This window comes from Dermacentor variabilis, chromosome 1 (assembly GCF_050947875.1).
Source record: "Dermacentor variabilis isolate Ectoservices chromosome 1, ASM5094787v1, whole genome shotgun sequence".
In the NCBI taxonomy this organism is placed as follows: domain Eukaryota; kingdom Metazoa; phylum Arthropoda; class Arachnida; order Ixodida; family Ixodidae; genus Dermacentor; species Dermacentor variabilis.
In genome coordinates, this window is record NC_134568.1 from 158,853,537 (window position 1) to 158,875,531 (window position 21,995).

General features: G+C 42.9%; 1 protein-coding gene across 5 annotated transcripts in view; it reads right to left on the reverse strand.

The window, feature by feature from the left end:
* Positions 1-215: 215 nt before the first annotated feature.
* The window catches only part of Sec24CD (COPII coat complex component secretory 24CD), an 82,656-nt gene continuing 60,876 nt past the window's right edge, over positions 216-21,995 (reverse strand). For all 5 annotated transcript variants that reach the window (XM_075698323.1, XM_075698345.1, XM_075698330.1 and 2 more), the window contains 5 exons: positions 15,145-15,248; positions 14,873-14,960; positions 8,882-8,985; positions 6,206-6,295; positions 216-1,425 (listed from right to left, as the gene is read on the reverse strand). In XM_075698323.1, the coding sequence (XP_075554438.1) occupies positions 1,285-1,425; positions 6,206-6,295; positions 8,882-8,985; positions 14,873-14,960; positions 15,145-15,248 (527 nt within the window). In that variant the 3' untranslated portion in view covers positions 216-1,284. The remainder of the gene's footprint in view (positions 1,426-6,205; positions 6,296-8,881; positions 8,986-14,872; positions 14,961-15,144; positions 15,249-21,995) is intronic.

The following is a 21,995-nucleotide window of genomic DNA, read 5'->3' on the forward strand; positions in this document are numbered from 1 at the left end:
ACAATTTCCTTTCTTCCAGTCTAGTAGCACAAGTTTAAAGAGTTTATTGAGCCTGAATATGGGGCACAGTGAACTTTCCAGGCAGGTTGTAAGCTGACAGCAAGCAAGCCTATAATTCAACTGCAATAATTTCACCATGGCAAATACAGTTGAGGAAATGTAATTTATGCATTTAAAGTCACAAAGGTAAGAAATGACAAAATATGCACGCTAAAGAATAGATGAAAAATCTTTATTAGCTTTCTATTTCATTCGAACCTCTGATCTTACATGGCCATCTCCATCAAACCACAGACACCATGCCAAGCCACGAGCAACTGGAAACATTAATTTACAACAATTTTTGTTGAACCACACACAGCCGAGAGGAAATGGATGTTGTTATTCAATATGGGCCAACTGTGTTTAAAAGAATGGCTCCACTTCAGAAGCAATGCATTTAGCACAATTCAAAAATAGCCCAATTTTTTGCAGAGTGCTCTCCGAGCCATATTCTGTGAATTAAAAAAAAGCACAAATGAACACCCACCACGAGAAGTGAACAAACTTACAGGACGCCTTCAATGTTCTTAGTGGTTAGAACAAAGCCATCCTCAATTTCGTGGCCTCAATGGATTAAATGTCCTCCAGCGACATTGCAAAAAGCTTCTATTTAAACAGTGATATGCTTACAAGACACCTATAAAATAAAAAAAGCAACATGTCTGTACTGCAAACAACAAAACAAATATTACAGCAAGCTTAAAAATGAAATGGTTGCTGGCAGTACTGGTTAACACAGCCATCCATTTCGTAAGCCTATTGGTTCCCTGCCTTCATCATTAACAGAGAGAGAGGCAATGCCAGTTGCGCAAGCATTTTCCCCATATTTCAACCATGCATTTTTTACAGAAGCTTTTTCAGGAAATAGTTTGCTGTGACAGAATGACATGCAAAAAGAAAAAAAAAAGGAGGGGACGGAGGGAGGCACTTCGCAATCAAGTTGTCACACCCATGATTACAATGGGAAAATGAATCAGCAACCAGGGAAATACAGGCAACCTCTTCCAACGCTTCATCAACATTTTAAAAAAATCAGCACATATTTGGGACACTGTTTCCATCCACTGTGGTGGTCACTTCAAACAGAAGTGCAGTCAGTTGCCAGATGCTGCAGTTACTCGGCGACATCCACGGTGTGAGCACTGCTCATTGAGGGGAGCAGCAAAACAAGGCCCACCTTCTAGGTGCAGTGGTGTTGCACAAAAGCTTGCTAGCCGGGACTGGAGGCACAAGTACGGGACCTCAGCTGAGCAGGTTGCGAATTTCCTTGTGCAGGTGGCAGAGGAAGTCCACGTATGAAGGACCCGAGTCTCCATGCCGATCTTCCACAAGGAATTGCCGGAACACGAGCTCCATCTTGTCCCCTTGGCGCACCAGCGTCAGCTGCGCAAACACAGACGCAATTTCTAGCTAACACCCTTTCCTGCACACTTCACACCAATGGCAGCCATTTAAAAGCATTTAAAAAGCAAGGACTTCACTGTACTTAATTAGCACGGCTAAATGTTGAACAAAAGTAACAACACAGAAAATACACTACATTGTTTGGTCCTCTTATGCTTAGCAGGGCTATTGACAGCATACTAAATAGCATCCAACTCGCCTAAGTTTTCATTCTTATGCACTGCATCCACTTAATACTTAACAGCCCCAATGAAGGATTTAAGGGTGCATGCAATTGTTAGGCAGCATTGGAAAATTGCCCCTCACTTGGCCAGACAACATACCCAGGGTGTCTACCAAGTTGACATTTCCAAATTCCCTGAGTTTTCCAGGTTTTCCCTGAGTGCCCTTGCAAAATTCCCTGAGAGATACAAAACTATGTTTTATGTAAAGACGGGCTGAAACCATATCGCCCGAAGCTGTCACTCTCTAGTAAGCATATGAAAAAAATAAAAATAAACGACTTAATCTAATTTGAATACCAAGGAGTAGTGCTTATGTTATTCAAAAATAGAATAGAAGGGAAGGGTTAGTAAAATGCACAGCAAATAAAATGTCTTAAAAAAAACTGCAAATCGAGTCGGACATTTTTAAATACGAATAAAAAGGAGATGCACACAGAAGCAAATATTTTCAAATATGAGCCATTTCTATCAATTGATAGCAAGCTCATTGATATGAGGCCTAAACTTTATCACAATTGAGATTCTCTCTCAACAGCTCGTAAGTCAACCTCAATTGTCCTGACATACTCTCAGCCCGTGCACGACGCCTCAGTGTTGTGTTTCACTGCTTTAAAGAGTTTATTTTGGTTTGGTTGAGGGACAGCTGCATCTCGGCATCAGCCAACACTTTGTTTTTTGAGCTCAAGCTCCTTCAAAACAGTGGCAGCACGCTGCCTTTCCTGTTCATGCCTTAATGCGTAGGTCCTTTCTGTTCTTGTCCTCCTTCCGCCACTCGTTTGCCCCACTGACCATTTGAAGCATCTTCTTGGTCAGTTGCACAGTCCACGCCTGAATTTTCGAACTCCCTAGAGGCCGCGAAAACATTCGAAAAACCGGCCAGTTGAAAAAAATACATGCATATGTCATTTATTTCCCCTAAGGGCTCAAACCGTCACAGGCACATTCGAAAATGCTCTGAAGGCCTGTCAGTAAACGTATTAGGCATATCAGTGCTCGTAATGTAACAGGAAATACCAGGTACACGCGTGTATAATTAAGGAATACATACTGTGCCCCGTGGCAATAGCCCCTTCCTACGCTTGTTATGCTTCACTGTAATACTTTTGCGTATGCATCACCAAGTAACATTTCTGTACAGAGGCGAAGCTGACTTTCGGAAACCGGCATTATGCAACGCACCGTGCTTTCCAAGCTTGTAATCCAATCGCGAGGACCAAGGCAGAGTCCGTGCCATTGCTGACAGCAGCGAATTCTCTCAGTAAAAAAACACGACACCCAATGACAAGAAGCTTCATAGCGAAAGTCGAAACAGCCAGGCCTAGCGTCAACGCAGTGGTGGCTACGGCTGCCAGCGGATCTGCGTGAGAAAGCGCCAGTTCGAGGCGGCGAGGTAATCAAATGGGCAGCGGTAGTGGCTTTGATTAATGCTGTTTTGGACCTGCGGTCACGGCAAAACATCCGGAAAATCGGACGGCGAAGAGTTATTGCGTCCGAAATTTCAGACGTTCTGATACATTGACTTTATGGGGTAGGTCAGACGTTCTGATACATTGACTTTATGGGGTAGGTCAGACGTTCTGATACATTGACTTTATGGGGTAGGTGGTGGTGCTAGGAAGCCGTCCAAATTATCGGGTATCCGGAAAGTGGGTCGTTGTCTGTACACTGGCAACTTCTCCAGCCGACGACAGGGCGTCAAAGATGATTCATTACGATTACTGTCGGTTACTCGAGCCAGAATTACCGCGACTTTCGACCCTTTCAATAAAATTACAGCTAATTTTCCCTAATAGAGGCACAAATTCCCTGAGTTTTCCCTGAGTTTTTCCAGAGTACTCAAAATACCTGAGAATTCCTGGTTGGCAGACACCCTGCAAACCCTGTCTGAGCAAAACTATGGTGACAAATGACATCCTCCACCAAAGGCATGCGCTTCAGTAACTCCACAATCTTTCAGCCTGCTTTGCTTGCATGCTGTTGTTGCAGCACCCATAAGCTTCTGGAACATGTATTAATATGCAAGGCATATTTAGTACACAGGACTGATACTCACTGTTTGAGCAGAGTAGACCTGTAATTATATTTTAGCAAAAGGAACGAACACACTAGCAGAAAGCTTCCCAGAATGCCGTGCCGTGCAACTCCCAATGGAGCATTTTCAGGTCGATGACGCAAGCAGCTCAGTCGCTCACTTCTGTGTGCTCAGGATGAGCAAGTGCCGAGGGAACCGCTAGGCCTAACCAGCTTGGCGATTCCAGACACCGTCTCATTTGACAGTTTCACAGGTGCTGACACTGCTGTACCAATGGACGATGACTCCAAGTCAGAAGATGACGCACCATGTGCTACGCTGCCATCACATGCGGAGAGTGTACAAGCAGTGACTGTGCTTTCAGCCGCCTATATTGACCGTACGACCCTCTCAGAGATTCAGGCTTATCTGATTGCGGGTAAACGGAACAGTGTGCAACGGTGCAGTCACGAGTTCTTCAAGCCTGCTGCCGAGCCCGAATAAGTGCGCGGAAATAAAGGATTTCATTTTTTTTCTTAACCTGCTTTTTCGGACACCTGTTTATTCGGACATTTTCGCAGTCCCCGTGAGGTCCGAATAAATGGTCGGTGACTGTATACGTTCAAGTGCAGAAAAACTGCCATTTATCAGCGACAATGCAGTGTGTCCGGAAAAAGGCGAACAGCAAGGTGTCATGCCATGAAAGTGGTTGTACGATCACCACATAAACTTATTTGTTTGTTATTTATTTATTTTAATTTCATGTTTTCATTGTTTCGGCGATCACTTTCTGGTTAGACAGCGGCATATTCAAAGTTCCACCATTTAACAACATACTGCAGCCCTAAGTTAAGACAGAACGGACTTTAGACATAGCGAACATTTTTTGCTGGACTATTACTCAATGTTGTAACAAGCACCAACTGTAGTTTGCGCTGCTATCATTGCACTGTATCTGTAAACACTGCCTGTAAGAGCATGGCACAGGTTTACAGTAGGAATACATAAAACTGAGAAATTTAAACTGATTCTGCATTCAGCATTAACCATGGTGAAAACTGTTTTTGTAGTGCATGGAACTTGACATTAGTAAACTGCAACACCTACACGCTTCACACGTATGCTAACAATCATCCTTGGGGGTTTCATAACATCCTGTGTCCCATAGCAAAGCACAAGTTATTGGTAAGTCAGTGACAGCCCAGACTAGCATTGTTAGCTTGTAAGAATCTCAGCCTTTATTTATTTATTGTCAGATATTAAATGAAAATAGCTATTCCAAAGAAAGAAGTTGACTGTATTCAATATTCCATAATCACTACAACAATATGTGCAGTTTACTTTTGCATACACATAATGCAAACGTTTGTACTCTGAAATCGCTGGATGTTATTTAAATGGCATATTGTTTCCTGTAGTATCGACATATGAGTGGACTGCACTATGCTGCCAAATGTGCCAAACGGTGCAAGTATCTGATGATGTGACGCATGGTTTCTGATTAGTGTCTGCTGCTCAAAGGCTATGGCAGTGTGAACACTTCAACACATATTATGCACTGTAGCACCATTAAGGAAAAAAGTGACGCTAAGAAGACTGTATCAAAGCTACAATGCACTTTCCTCTCAGCAACTATTGTCTGCTATAAACCGACCTGTAAAAACAGTATAGGATTGCAAATGTTTGGCTGCAAGTTACTTCTTACAAGAGTTTGCATTCTGGCTTACCACACAAGAATACTTAAGGCAAGCTGATGCAAATTGGCTCAACACATACAAAGTATCATCATGTATCAAAGTCATACTTGAAACATATTTCTCAATTTAGTGAAGCCTTATGGCAATTAGATGAGGAAGGCACATGAAGCATCCACACAGGTCAAATGTGTGTCACATGTGCTGACACTACAGAAGCTCACTTTTGCCTCCCAATGCTTGTAGGCCACAGAATGAGAAATTGCCTTTAATAAAGCCTATAACTAAGCTTTACAGCAGCTTAAGCACTTATGAACATGACACATTTTGACCTGCAAGCGCTAGAAGATGATGAAAGCTAATTCCAATGAAGTAAATTTAGGAAGCACAATTTGCACAGACGCTAGAAAGAAGTGCATTTCTGTGTGATGGTGCATTCCATGCTGTACAGGCTCAGCTGCTACAAAAGCTGCTGTGAAGCCCTCAAAAGAAGAACTGTCCCCTTCTCTATCACTTAATAGTCTTCATGTTATTAACAGTTCATGTCACTTACCCCACAAAAAACTACAAAACAAATGCAAATACATGTCCCTTTGTAAGTAGGTATTCATTATTTCTATAGCTCAAGAAGCCTCAGCAGCATGTTACTATCAACTGTCGTGTGGTTTTAGTTTACAATGTACCAACAAATAGTACTGTAACTTGGCAAACTGATGTTGACAGTGCTTGACAGAAACAAGCTACTATTTAATGCTATACTTTGTGTAACACCCCCTTTTTAAAAAGAAAGCTCCAATATGTGGACAGGATAGAAAGACATGACAGCTCACCCGCATACAGCGCTGCCTTTCCATGCGTATTCGGTCTATGATGTCCCGCACACGCCTTGAGATTGGTGTATTCAGCTCTAGCAGGGATGTCTGCACAGAATAATTCAGATCCATCAAATGATACCTTATGCAGCCAAGATGTGTCGTGTGACCCCAACACCAAACTAAATTTATATATGAAAGCTGCGTTACATAGGCTGTTCATAAGGCCTGCAATAGGCAGGGGTGTAAACAAAATGACAGTTTGAAATAAAGGTGCATCATGAACTAAGATTAAATGAAAAAATGAATGTAACAGTAATTATCAGTGCTTCAATCAAGCTAACGATGAATGAAAACCCCTTTAGATAAAACATCTGGTGAATATCAGCACAGACAAATTCCTGTGCTCATAGTACAAAATTTTTGCTAACTTGCAGTTTGACCAAAGGAGTCTGGGGTCTTGGGGCATTGAAAAATAAATTATTACTAAATAAATAAGTAAACAAACAAACATCTGCTACAAACTTATCATTTTAAATATTTTTCCTGTTCTCTATATATATCCACAATTAGAAGGCCTCCTGTTTGTAGCAGTAGTCTTAGTAGCTCGGTATTCTATGCAAATGCTTGAAATATATTGGTGTTCCACTAAAAAATAGAGGCCGAAATTTGGTTAATAAGTAACAAGTACAGCAGTGAAAATTCTTTATTCAAAAGCTTTACTATGTGAGCGATTACTGGCCATAATGCCAGTTGAACATGAACCACTACTACTATAACTAAGAAAATATTTCATACTTGAGGTAAAGTGCAGCTTCTGCTATAAAGCTACCTCTATATTAGATGAAAACCATTCCTTATATCGAAAGCCACTGGCCCACAGACCCTCTGTCCATAATAATGAAAAGGCTGCTACCAAGAACATAAAACAAGAGTCACTGCCTTACTGCAGTAAAACTGAGACACTGGTACTTTTCTTGCAGGATAACCAAGCATTAACCCTTTAGGTACGTGCACAAGTGTTACTATGCTAAAAATTTTTTTGCAATCAGTACCAAGGATGAGTGTGGCTTGTCCACGTGTTTGGGTGCTCTTTTCAAGCGCGAGTAAAGGGCCGGGCTGGTCCAATCCATTTTGACATTATAGTGAGTTCCCTCTGCTAAAGGGTCTACAGACTCTGCTTGTCTAGGTTCGTCTGGTAGAGTTGCTGCGACTGTCATAAAAACACGGCTCTCATTTCATTGAGACATCAAGCTCCGAAGATAATTTGCTTCTGCACGAAAGCACTGACAGTAATGGCGGTGTTTTCTGTGCTACAGACACATCCAGTGACACTGATGTCGCCAACTATAATGAAAGTTATGATATGGCGCGGCAATGACTGAAGTTTGATGGGCGGAACCTTCTAACTGCGCTTAAATTTGTGTATTTTCAGACAAGTTGCGAACTTACTACCTCCATTTCATATATAATATTTCGAATCTGCAAAAATTTTCTAACCAGATGTGCAATAAAAAAAGTCATTTTCTTAACGCATTTTTTTTTGTTTTTTTTTTGCTGACACTTAGAGGGTTAGATGCCATCAAGCTATAGTGAGAAACACATGGTCTTTTGTAGGTTTCATGAAATCAAGGTTTTTTTGTTTTTTTTAATACCGAGATTTGCCTCTATAGTTTTGCACAGACGTGCAATCATTTCTCTCAACAACAATACTCGGTGCACCCACAAACAAACTAAGGGGCAGTTTGTTGACATAACCTTGCTACTTCTTTCTAAAGAACTGCTGCATATAGGCGCTAATACTTAATGACCAGAACAGTGGACACAAAAACTGTACAAGTTGACATTTTAGTTTAAAGGGGCCCAAACACCTTTTAGAAGAAGTGTGAAATATGTCTGATATCAAAGAGCATCGGCACAAGAATATGTCTTTAATGTGCCTTGATTAATTTGTCTTATCAATAAGCAAAGGCTGCCACTGCCATGGCCTCATAGTCTTCCCCTAACATTGCTCGAACTGTGTTTGAAGCTGTGCTGCCATGCCCACGAGAAGCGACACCCACCATGCTCTACCCGTCACCGCACTGAGCATGTGTACATCGGCAGGACCTCAAGGAAGTGTTGTGCAAACCTCCATTGTCCAGCCCAGACTCAGAGGCCATAGTACTGGTGCAGTGATATTCTCCTTCATCAGATGGCAGCACAGCCCTATCTTTGCAAAAATTTGCTATTGCTTCTGCCAGAGACACTGCTCAGTCAAGACATTTAAAGAACTCCCCCTCGTAGCCATCATGTTTTCACCAGCATAAGATTAACAAAAAAAAGCAGTGGTATTTTTGAGAAGTTAAAGGTAAAAGCAGGCAGCCTTTCAAACAAAAGTGTAGGCTCCCAGGAGCATGTGTGGGAGTAAGACTTCAGATATTCATGACCATATTTCTTGGTGACAAATCAAGTAAATTTAGTATTTAAGAAGTGTTGTGCAACAGTTTTTATGACACTGATAGCATATGGCCTAATCTACTGAGTGAATTTAAACTTGCATGAATTTATGTACATACGTAGTTAAATAGACAATGAAGTACCAAATCAAGATTACATAGCAAGCGTTTAATCTACTGCAAAATACCATGACTAGAATTATTTGCAAGCTTATTACAAGGACAATTGTTGTACAAATAGTTTTTCTCCCCATACCTTGTCAATGTCTATCCGGGCTGCCACAGGCTGTGCAAACACATTTTGTAGAAAGTCTGGGTCAACAGCCATTCCAATCCAGAGGAACATATGGATGCCATTCTCTGAAAAGTCGAGGGTTCAAGGCATAGTTCCAAATTGCATGTACTCTATTTTGCAATAACCAATAGGACGAATATATAAAAATTTGTATAGACCTCTTCCACTCCAGGAGATGACATCAGAAATATGTGCCTATTATCACCTACTGCTAAAGATGTATCGACAACCAGTTTTGGCAGATGCATTATCTTATGAGTCATCCTAAGCTAAGCTTCTTATCGCAGTAAAAAAATAATCTGCCAAATGCACAAATTATTGTTGCCATCAACTGAAGTGGTTTCAGCTGAAATAATGGCAGGTGGCTGCCCATGCACCTAGCAATATCACAGTGCTCCTGTTCACAAACATGAAGGATGTCTATAGCTCAATGCCCATTTCAGGTCGTCACCCCAAGAGCTTGATCACAAGGCCACTGGACAAGTAAACAGGCATTGCTTGCACAATAACCAAAGGGGTAATGAAGCAGAAAGAGCACGAGAACAAAACTAGCTACTTTTTTTAGCACTTCTTATTCATACCTTGCTGCCATATTAACTTCCACAGCTCCATGTTAGGATGCTACAAAATTGCTACAAATGCTACACCGAAGTGGCATTTGTTCAAATTTAGTAGCAGTCTTGCAGTGGAGAGGCACGCAAGAACTTGCTCGAGGTGGCTGAGGTGTGATGCAAGGTCGGTGTAAAAAAACCACAATGTAATCTAAATAACAGAGGCACATGTTCCACTTCAGCCCTCAAAGAATGGTGCCCATCATTCATTCAAAAATGGCAGGCGCATTGCAGAGGACGAACGGCATGACGGTGAATTCATATAGACCACCAGGTGTTACAAAGGCTGTCTTTTGGCAATTGGCCTCTGCCATTGGCACTTGCCAGTACCTGGAGTGCAGATCCAGCGAGGAAAAAATTCCACTCCCTGTAGACTATCCAGGGCATTGTTGATGCGTGGCAGAGGATAGACATCTTTGTGCATTATTTGGTTAAGGCGGCGATAGTTGACGCAGAACCTTATGGAGCCACCCTTTTTTAAACGAGTGCAACCAGAGATGTCCAGAGACTGTTAGAGGGCTGGTCGATGCCACACTGCAGCATGTCGTCAACCTTCTGGTCGATGATCTGGCGCTTAGCGGCCGACACACGATACAGATGCTGGCGCACTGGTGTTTGTTAACCGGTGTCGATGCGGTGAATGACTGCAGATGCTTGGCCTAAAGCTGGTTGGTCAATGTCAAATGACGTACGAAAGCACTGGAGGATCTTGATAATTTCTGTGTGCTGCACAGGTGAGAGTTCTGCGTCAACAGCGTGGGTGATGAAGTCTACAGGGTCATCGGTCGCAGCGGGAGGAGTGACGGCACAAATCAGAAGTGATGCCGTATAACCAAAGATGGCAGCCAGGAGAACACAATCGAAAGCTTCACTCACCGCGGAGTAGAAATGATGGGCAGGCAGAGCAAATGGAAGCAGAAAGTTCCAGCGGCGCGCACAAGTGGCCAACAGTGTAAACAGAATAGATGAGTTTGCAGCAGAGTTACATGACACAGGGACCAGAGCAGTGGAGAAAGGTGCGATGACGATGTCAGAGGCAGCAACAACTCAGGAGAATGGTGGTCATCAGGGTCAAAGCACGGCACTGATTGATGAGCGCAGTCGACAAGAGTTGACTGACTGATAGGAAATTCCATCCAACGATAACGTCATGCGAGGAACGAGATAGGACGACAAATTCGACAATATACATAATGCTTTGAATGACGACCCGGGCTGTGCATGATGCTGAAGGCTGAATGCAATGCGAGGTTGCCATACGCAGAGATGGAAAGTAGAGTGGTCACTTTGTTCAGATTACGGCAAAGTTTCTCACTAATAATAGAAATGGTGGTTCCGGTGTCAAAAAGTGCATGTATGGTAACGCCGTCTACAGACAATTCAATTTCATTCGCAAGAGAAGAATGAGGCCTTGAAATGTTTGACGTATATGCAGTTCTTGCCTCTGGAACTGAGACTGTTAGTTTTCCTTTCTGGCTGGGCTGGGTCAGCGAACCATCAGAGAAATAGGTTGGCGACGTAGGGAAGGCGACCGGCATGAATCGAAGGGGTGGCGACTGTAAGATGAGTCCGGAGGAAGATTAGACGAGTCATGACAGGGAAGTCGAACGGGCAAGTAGCTTGAGGCATCTCTACTGTCAGGTAAACAGAAGCTGTGACAGCAGCAGACTCGTACTATGTGGCCTGGAAAACAGCATGAATAACATATTGGCCAGTTTGAAAGTGTTCGCCACGGGTTGACGACAGGGGCTCCAGCAGCCGAGTAAGGGACGGGAATCAGATGTGAAGGTGGTGAAGGTGCCGGTGGTCTGGTAGCCGTCAGGAGCTGGAGGAGCGTATGGCCAGGTGGCAGCGTTAGCGGGTCAGCGACAGGCTGCAGAAAAGGGGCAAGTGGCAGCATCGCGACAACTTGCGCCTGGATTACGTGACAAAGCGTAGGAGCCAAGGTTGTCAATGGCTCGGGTGTGCTAGTCGCCAGAGCGAGTTGGTGTTCCACTTCCTGATGGATCAACTGCTTTATCTTCAGCATTAAAGCAGAAACGTCGGCAGCGTCGCGGCCGAAATTTAAGGGAGATAAATCCACGGTGTCCTGCTGAGCAGCACGTGTTGAGACATGCTGCTTGCGCAGCTGTACTGCTGACAGAGCTGTATGACCTTGGCAATCGTCCGGGGACTCTTCGCGACAAGCACCTGGAAGGCATGGTCATCGATGCCTTTCATGACGTGCTTGATCTTATTAGCTTCGCTCATAGACAAGTTGACACGCTTGCAGAGCGAGAGCATGTCTTCAATGTAACTGGTGAAGTTTTCGTCCTTGCGTTGGTGAAGTTCTCGACCACACAAACGCTGCTCAGCACGAAGCCGGAAAATGGCGGGACGGCCGAAGACCTCTGTCGAAGATGTTATGAAAAGCGACCAGGTAGTAAGATTGGATTCACGATTGAAGAACCATAGGTTTGCCATGTCCGTCAAGTAAAAGATCACATTAGTGAGCTAGGAGCGGTCGTCTGTTTATTGTTAATAAAGGTGTGTCATGTTAAACATTTTCCGTTTCTCAAAAGATATGGATCGACCTATATTAAATTTTTTTTGTTTCTCGGAGAGCACAGTATATAGGGGTCCACCTATATTCGTGCTTGACTTATTTTCAAGTAAATATGGTAATTGCGATTTCTGGCCCAAAAAATGTGTTTTCAGAGTATAGCAGTTTCAGGTTCCCTTACTGTCTGAGAATGTGCCAAAATTTTTTTATCCTCATCAATGCACTAGAAATGTTCCAAATAGCATTTTTTCACAAGTCAGTTACTTCGCACAAACAACAATGTCCCAAATTCCTGCAGCTATGCCATGCTTGCGGACTCTCCGCAGTTCACTTGTACACAGCTACAGAAAGCGACGAGGAATACTGCGCGTGACTAATGCTAGCAGTGATAAGAATCACGCACAGTGTGAAAAGAAGGCAGCAATGGGTTTTTACTTCTTTTTTTTTAATAGCTGCTGCAACTTTTTCATACCACTTCAACCAGGGCCCATTTTTCGAGATTTCTCTCGCCGTTCATTTCGCTCGAACCGACGCTCTGCTTTTAGAGACCTTGTTTGGCTTTCCCAGGCTCTTGCAATGTTATCGCTCCGCAATTTTTTCCAGGCAGTGCTTGTCACAAGCAAAAGCTAAGGCACATGACAGCTGAAAAGTGGCTTGGAAAAAGAATCCAAGGACACCTAAGCACTTGTTAGTTGTGAATGCAGAAGCATTAATGTCCAATTGAACGCCACTGCGTGATAATTCAAGTTCTGCACTACGAGTAATGTTTTCAAGTTTTGTGATTAAATTGGTGCAGGTTATTTTTTTTTTACAGTTTCTACGTTAGCATGTTGGCTGTACACCGAAACCATTTGGACGATACTGCTGAGAAATCAAGGACATCACATGCCACCGATGTCCTGCACGACGGGAGACTGAGGAAGCAGCAGCAGCCACCAACGGCAGCATGCACTCGCAGCAGCTAAGCCCAGCGGGGGTGAGGGAGAGAAAGAGAGCTACAGACCATGCACTGGCTTCTGAGAGCAACCGAGAGCAAGACAGTGGCACCCGCATGCAAGCGTCACGCGACTGCCTTGCTGACGACAACCCGTCTCGCTCCTCAGCATTGTGTTGCCGCATCTGCTCCGTCGAGGCGATGTCCTCTCCTCTCATGCAACACCTGGTGCACTAACACAGCAGCAGGTCTTCTGATTAATCAGCTCTGCTCCGTCAAGGTGCCCTTGTGGCATGGCTTCGCAGCCAATGGAAATTTAGGTGCAGTTTTGCTGCTACAGATGACGGCCTTTTCGCTAAATGGGCCATTTGACGATTTTGCATCAAAAAGAAAGCTCGCAGCTGTTGCCACAGAACAAAGCCAAAATGAAGAAGAAGGCCAGACATATGTTGCAGGAGAATTACAGTTACCATAGATGCAATCTGAATAAGATAACATACTTCAGTACTTTAGGAACAGTTTTTCTCAGTTTGGGTTTTTTCACAAAACCTTATGACTGCAAAAACTATCGTTCTTGTATAAGAAAAGGAAGACTTATCAGTAGGGTGCTTACTAGGGGTAGAATATTATACAATCTGTCAACTCAAATTTTCGGATTCAGAAAGTCTTTTATATGAGAACTGAAATTTTGGCCACAAAGTGAAGGTTCAATTCCTCGTGAAGGCAATTATGCAATTTTTTTTTTCACTAAACACTGCGAAAATTGAACAACACAGCTGCACAGTGGCATGATTTGCACCTTACTAGTAATACATTATGCACAAGAATTCTAAAATGTTTTGTCATTTTAGAATGATAGTTTTTGCGACCAATCATAGTGCCTTCAACATTTGAAAATTAGTAAATTTTGGCCACAAAGTGAAGGTTCAATTCCTCGTGAAGGCAACTATGCAATTTCTTTTTCACTAAACACTGCGAAAATTGAACAACACAGCTGCACAGTGGCATGATTTGCACCTTACTAGTAATACATTATGCACAAGAATTCCAAAATGTTTTGTCATTCTAGAACGATAGTTTTTGCGACAAACCATAGTTCCTTCAACATTTGAAAATTAGTAACTCTTTCACAAATTCTTCTAGAATAAAATTTGGCACCTGGCCTTATAATATTGCCCTGAACACATCCTCCATTTTTATCAAAATCAAGTTAGCGGTACAAAAGTTCACTTTTGTGGGCTGCGTCTCCCTTAACCAGTGCAATAAATCAGCTCCAGTAAATCGAAAGTGAATTTGTGTTTTGTCTAATCTTCTGATGCTGCCATGTCACATGCTACAATCAATTGCTCCCAGCATAGCTGCAACTTTGTGCTACTGCCTATTCATATTTTGCCAAATCAGGTACTATGTTAACATTGATATCTTGCACACACTGCTGCATCTGATAAGCAGCTGTTTACAAAATGTCTGCAACATCGGTCTAATGTTCTTGTCCACTTGCACTCCAATGAGAGTGCTCCCATTGGGGGCTTTGCCTGTGCCACCAAATTGGCATTTTAACAATGAACCAGATTTGAAATGCTCTTGTTGTGTTTTGCACGCTCCTCTAAGATGTACACAAAACTAATGAAGCATGCACTTCATAGCTCTGCTATGTAATCCGATATTAATTCAGAAATTTTTCGGTACTGTGCTTTCCGATAAGATCTTCACATCATATAAGACACCGCATCCTAAGTCATGAACTGCAGGAGGTCTATACAATGTGGTCGACAACACACATAAAAAAATTGAAATTCACTTTTGTGCATCCCTTTAATGCAGCACAAAAGTCAGTGCAAAAGTCAACAAAACTTGTCTCTCACCTAAAAGGTAGCAGCCATCCTCTTGTATCTTTTCAGCAGTACATCGTAGTGCAACTGGCAGCTCCATAGAGTCCACATCTACATCATGCTGTACAAATACATTAAGCACAGCTGCTACATGACATCAGTAAAGAAAAGTCATACTGCCTGAATAAAAAGGTCACAATGGCAAGTGAAAAAGTTAAAATGAGTCAGCATATGAGCATGTGTATATGGCAAGAACTGTGATGGTGACAAGAATGAGGGTTCAAAGCAGGAGGAAACAAACTCACCAGAGGCAAGAGGCGCGGGTAAAAGTAGGCCACTGTGCTCGCCACATCCATGCTACACAGCGAGAGCATAGCAAAGCTCCGATCATCAGTGGTCATTTCAGGGCCTGCATGCAAACCACAATGTCAAATTAATTCTACAATCTTGACTTCTAAACACAGTTGCATAGGATTAGGCAGCTAGTACAAAAACACCCACTAGAACTAATCTTGGTTGCCAAATTTCGTCCTTCCTGCAATCTTGCTTTGCTTTGTGTGGGAGACCATGCACTTTAACTTCTATTTAGCAAAGCAACGTTGTACCACAGCTGCATATTTTAACCCTTTATTACCCAGTGTCACGAATTCACGACATACCGAATGATTGTCAACCCCCCATTAACACACAGAACTTACAGGCTAGTTTTGGTGTATGTGTGTTCTCCATAGACAGTGCCTTTGGTGAAAATTTTCAATAGCCACTTCAGGACAATAATCTGAATGAGAAAGGAATGCGCATGGAAACAACTATGCTGTAGTCGAACATGTGCAATTTCCATATTTTTTTCGTTGTCTACTTGTATAGGAGATGAGATTGGCCGTAAAGTAAAATTGGTTGTTTTCTTGCACCTCAATGTTTATTCTTACCTGTACAAACCCTTCAGAACATGGTTTTAGCAGTGCAATTTCTGGATTTTCTCTATGTCACGAGTTTGTGACAGTGGGCATTTGCGCCTTCTTTTCTACTCCCTTGGTTAGGTGCCAATGGAGAGTTTGATAAGTAAACAAATACAATAGGGACGCGATTTAGCAACACTGATAAAATGAGGTGCTCGTGTTTCGTCTCTCTTCTTTGTCCGTGTTTTTAGTGCACGCTGTAAGTAATATTAATGAGGTTAGCAGGCAGACCACTGATATCTACTGTCATGATGCTGGTGGTGCTTTGAATCTTAAGTTTTATGGATTCTGCCGCAAAGCAGCACTCAGTGTATGGCTGTATGTGGTCGTGTGCTTATTTTTGAGCGTGGGTGCATAACTTGGAGAAGGGTTTCAACTAATAGCAAGGTGACGCGCTTGCTTCATATAATGCATGTACAAAATTGCGCTTTCTTTGATGAATCAAGTTGGCTCAGGGCACGAATTCCACTGGAAATTGATAGTACTTGTATCGCGAACAAGGCACCGCATGGAAAAAGGGTGCGAAAAGATGACACGGACGGCAAACTGCTCCTGTCAACAAGCATGATGAAACTGCCCTCTTTTAACCATCAAACAGAATATATACAGTTGTCAACATGAAAGAGGACTAACAAAGATTGCCAACCAAAAACAAGAATAAGCTGCTTCCAGCTTACAGGACACAACAATACTGATGACAGGAGTCTCAGCGACGATGGTGACAAGAACTATGAGTAAAGACTTCAAGACACGAAGTGTCAAATAATCCACACGACCAGTGATGATGAGATAGACAAGAAGTGTAGTCACTCTAAACGCATGCCTCTTAGCAATAGAAATGATGGAGTGGGCAAAGACACCTTGCACTGAGAAATGCGACATGCTGCAGTGACAAGGATGTGCCTGAGAGTGAGCTTGTAAATGACACGCTTTAGAAGTGAAAACAACCTAACTGCAAACACCACACGGTTTTCTTATGCTCCAAGTGCGATGTTCATCTTTGCCTCAAAAAGCACAAGAACTCATTCTTCAATTTCCATCATAAATCAAGTGAGCAAGACCAACTATTTTTAAGGTAAAAAGCGTTTCAGAAGACAAAAATTATGCTTTCATTGAGTACAAGCCCGCCTACATAAATTTTCAGCATTCGTCGAAGATGTCGAGAATTAGCGACATACCAATTTTAGAAAGACAGCAGCACTATGAAGTTTTCCAGTGTGGTTTCTTTATTATGGGGCGAAAGCCTTATGAATTACAAAGTTTAAAACATTTTGCGCGTGTTTAAATCAATTGGGTATCGGTTAACAAACCCTCTGCACATCACACACAAGAAACAGGTTTTACCTTTTACACACATATATATATAAAAAGTATGTTTCATCATAAGCCCACAGATGCTTCTAGGGAAGTTGTTAGCAAGACGGTGCTGAACAATGAACCACTCTGCAGCTGCTCACCCAGCACAACATAGCGAAGATCATGTTAGAATTGCACCATTACAACAAAAGAGAACATTCAGCAACATCCTAGCCCGAGAAAAATAAAGAGTGCAACGATTTGAGCGATTCCTTCTGCTCTAAACTCATTTACTGCGACAGCATGCACTGTCATCTTCTCAAAAACATCATCTTAGTGATGCAACACAACATCGGCCTCATCTGCAACAGTATCGCATTTAAGGCTTCTGAAACACATGCACAGATGCCACTCTCACAGTCTCTGTGACACGCAAAGCCCAGCACAATTAACTAGGTGCCAAAGTTGCATTGCATTGGTCAGCCCATCATTTCCAAGTGCACAATGGCACAGGGACATGAGTTTGAATCCAAATGGGTGGACAAAGTTTGTTTTTCTTAACTCTATGCCAAGGGTAAAGCTTAGAATGAGGTAACCCAATTATGACGACGTGATAACGACGACTTGATAATCATGGCGTTGACATAATGGAGAGGATGGACAGACGCCGAAATCCCATTTCAGTAAAATTAGGTGTTGTGTGCTGGCAATGATGGCTGAGCACAGCTGTGCCTGGACAACCATTAGGTTTTCAAGCAGCCTCACAGCCACAAACTCAGAATTTCACACAGGAGACAGTACTTCCCATGTCAGAACAAGCCAGACCTAAACTGCTTCAACAATGCCTTGGAAAGTGACGATCAGGCCCTCTGCACACAACGTCCAGGATAAGAGCCAAAGAGTTGCTCTAAGTGGATGTAGTGCCAACCCAATGGATGCCACCCCAATAAGCACCAATGGTGACTCTATTGCCCAGTGCATGTTAGGAAATTATTGTGTGGACCCATGGCCCCTGCATGGTATTTATGTGTATAAATGCTTTTGTGCAGTATGTATGCAGAGAGATCAGTATGCCCACAACGAAAGTGCACATAGCTGCACCAGAGACCAAGACTAAGCATGCTTTAGTCTAACCTCCGTATTCAGAAATGCAACTTAAGTTGAAGCCCATGCTTGACTTGATCTAAGTGACGCCGATAGCCTATCGTGAACGTGCCGAAGGAAACGCAGCGAGCGTCTCTGGGCACGTTAACGCGAGGTGTCATCAAAATCAAGTCAAGCATGGGCTTCGACTTAAGTTGCATTTCTGAATACGGGGATAAGCTTGGCTGGCCCCAGTGTGGACACTGTCACAGTAACTGCAGCTCTGCTCTTGAACATCATGATCTCAGGCACCAATGGATGCAATGAGAACTATTGAGAAGAGCTGCCCAACTCTGACCCCACAGTGACCTTTCTGCAGCAGTGCACCTTGAACTGAATGAACGATCAAGAGGATGTACGAGAGGTAGTGGTCCCTGACGTGCCATGGGATGCAGCTTGCCACATCAAACTCACCGTGAGCATTTTGCTGAGCATCTATGCTATGAGACAGCCACTTTATGTGGCAGACTGTTTCCCATGAATGGTTCTCTGTAAATATTCTTTGGTTGTTTCAGTGTTGCTATCAGAACAGAGTGTTGCAAAGCACCAAACAGCAGTCATATGCTGTTACAGCTGTATTGTATTGCGACATACATTCTTGAAGCGGTGTTTGCTCAAACAATTGTCCTCTTGATATAGTGCATGCAGAAAATGACAATTTTGTCAGGAGCTTTTACTTTCACCTTACCACTAAACTGTGGGTTGAAGGTGAGAACAAGGTCATAAAGACACAGCTATTAAAATAAAGAAAATGCCTAATCTCTAAGCAGAAAGAAAGAAAGAAAGACCTAATCTCTTAGCAATCACACTTTCTTGCGCTGTCCGATTCCATGCATAAATGGACATACACACCATATTTTCTCAAAGCTAAGTGTTTGCCGATTTTAATTAACATAAGTGCCAAAGTGAGGGACGATGTTTGGATTCCAAGCAAATAAAAAATATGCACAATTGCATACAGTAATCCCCTGTCATAACGAAATCGCATTACTCAAAATATCGCTTTATTCGAAATGTCTTCCGGTCCCGACCCAAACGCATACATTTTAAGCCGCATTACTTGAAGCGCACGAAGAGCTTGACCCGCTTAGAGTGAAGTGGTGCTCAGCGGCGGCGGCCCTTTCAGCATGCAATGTAAAATTAATACCACCAACAAATTAGTCTCATGCAGGCACAGAACAGGCCACAAAAGTACCAAATCGCGTGTTCACTACTGCTGGTGGATCCTCATTCAGAGGAAAACAGAGCAAGTAGCATGTCATGGTGCTGTTTGGTGCCAATGCAACAGGCAAGCACAAGCTTGCCTTGTTGATACTGGGGAAGGCGGAGAAGCCACGGTGCTTCCGAAATGCAACTATTCCCAAGGAATGCACCTACAGAAGTAACAAGCGAGCATGGATCACTGCTGCTATTTTTGAAGACCATGTGTGCCTTGTGGAGAGACAGTTCGATGTAAAGAAACAGCAGGTGCTCTTCAAAATTGACAATTGTCCGAGCCATGGGAAGATTGACAACCTCAAGGCGATTAGATGCGGAATTTTCGCCTGCAAACACAACCACGGTACCGCAACCGATGGATCAGGGCATTATTGAGACCACCCGGAAACTGTACCGCAAGGCTCTTTTGCAGTGCAAGCTCAGAGCATATGATGCCAGCAAGAGGTACAACATTGATTGGCTTGATGCATTTGCTGAACTTCTCATGGAAGGAACTCGCACCTTTGAAGGTCACCAACTGCTTTGCGCATGCCGGCTTTTCCTGTGCTACCATCAGCAACCTTGACGATGACCAGCCTGACAATGACTCGACTTGCAGTGATCTGTACGAGGCTGTTCATAAAATTGCTGGCCAAGAGGTAGAAGGCGACTTCGAGACATTCAGGTTGGCTGACGCTGCTGCTCTCGTGGTTTCCCCAGCAACAGATGCGGAGCTACTAATTGACACTGATGGTGGCCCCAATGAGGACAGAGAGCCGACAGGCTAAGAGCCACATGAAGTGCGAACTATAGTGCAGACGTGGGAGTACCTACACCTGCTGCGAAATTAGGTTGAATACATGGGCAGCGTCCACGGCCTCGTGCAATGCTCGGTCAAATCAGCGCAGGGGTTGCTCGCGCCCGGTAAGAACTTGAAAGAGCCAAAGCTCACTACTTTTGCACCTGAATAAAGTTTTGCTTCACTGAATACATTGTATTTTGACTTTTTCGGAGTTGTGGCGGAATTAAAGTTTGATTGCTTTAGCTTTTCTCAAGTGGTTGCTTATATCAAATTACCGCTTATAACGAATTTTTCCGCCGTTCCGCTGACTTCATTTTAACGAGGGATTACTGTTATTTCTTTATGAATAAATTCAAAATTATGTGGTCCAAAGCATAAGAAAAATTATGGGTGGCCATGTAGTAAGTTGCTGCTTGCCATCATGTCATTCCTTTACGGTCACTCATTCGTGCTGTCATTTGACATAAGATCCTCCATGCCACTGTGAATTGTGCTCCTGCTGCTAATGGCAAGCCAAACAAATAGTCCTAAGTTCCACTGAGCCTATTTATAGTGCCACATTTCCAAAAAGCTCGCCATGACATTGACTCAAATACTGACAGACAATGCTTGAATACAAAGGTGTTTACATCCAAATTTTTTAGAAGCTCTATTTGTGCTGAAAGCAGGGGGGCTGTTAGAGTTGAGAAAATACTGTAGTTTTTACAGAAAATTCCTTGCCATCCCAGCTTAGCAATGTGTGCTGCTGGATCACTCAACCTCCATAATACCAAACATACATGCAATCAAGCAGATATGTGTGATGATCATGCTTTCACATGCCATCTGTTTTAGTGAATTTAATATACTAACGATTTTTGGCCACAACTTTCATTTTCATGGCCAACAACATTGCGGCGGTGGTCTAACAAAAGCGTAACAAATGAGATGTAGACAGTGTGGCGTGTGTTCCCTGAAGGCTCGCACAATGAACCTTACAAGAAACATTGTGGAGGCCATGTGCTGTCATCATGAGATGCTTCACATGTGTATTACTAGCTTGACTGCATACACCTGTGCGCTTTACAATCTTTGTTATTGTTACTACACAAAATGGCAGACTGACCACATGACTGCTTGTCACTAAAGGTTGTTAAAATATCATTTGAATGCACATCCACGGGTTGAGGTTGCCAACCAACAGGACAGCTGTGTAAAAAAGCACAACTACTTGCACAGCCTGCACACAACTATGAACACAGGATTAATGAGCAATGCTTAACAATGCTTTAATAATTCTGTCTCAAAAAAAAAAAAAGAAAAAAGAAAAGCGACTTTTTACATCGAGGTTAAACTACGTAGCATTGCTTTTAGCCTAAACCATAGTCTGAACCCAAGCACTCAACTGACCAAGCAAGAAAAATCCTCCCCAAAGGTAAAAGACGCAAAAAAAAAGCTGTAGTACAGTTCTTACAGATGTGCAGCTCATAAAATGAAGCTCAAAAAATAAAATTAATGAAGAAGCACAGTGGTAATGGGGTAAAAAACTACTTGGACTGGATAAACCATTCAATTTAGAGTTGGTAAGCATGTAAAGACAATCATTCTAAGTGACCTCACCACATTTGCCTCAATGCCTGATAGACAAAAAGAGAGGGGAACAGGACTGATGTACAGCAGAATCTCGGTAAACAGAAATCGCTTAAACAGAATTGTCAGTTAAATGGAACAACAGCATCGAAATTGGTTGGTTCTGTATTTGGATATAGCAACAACAACT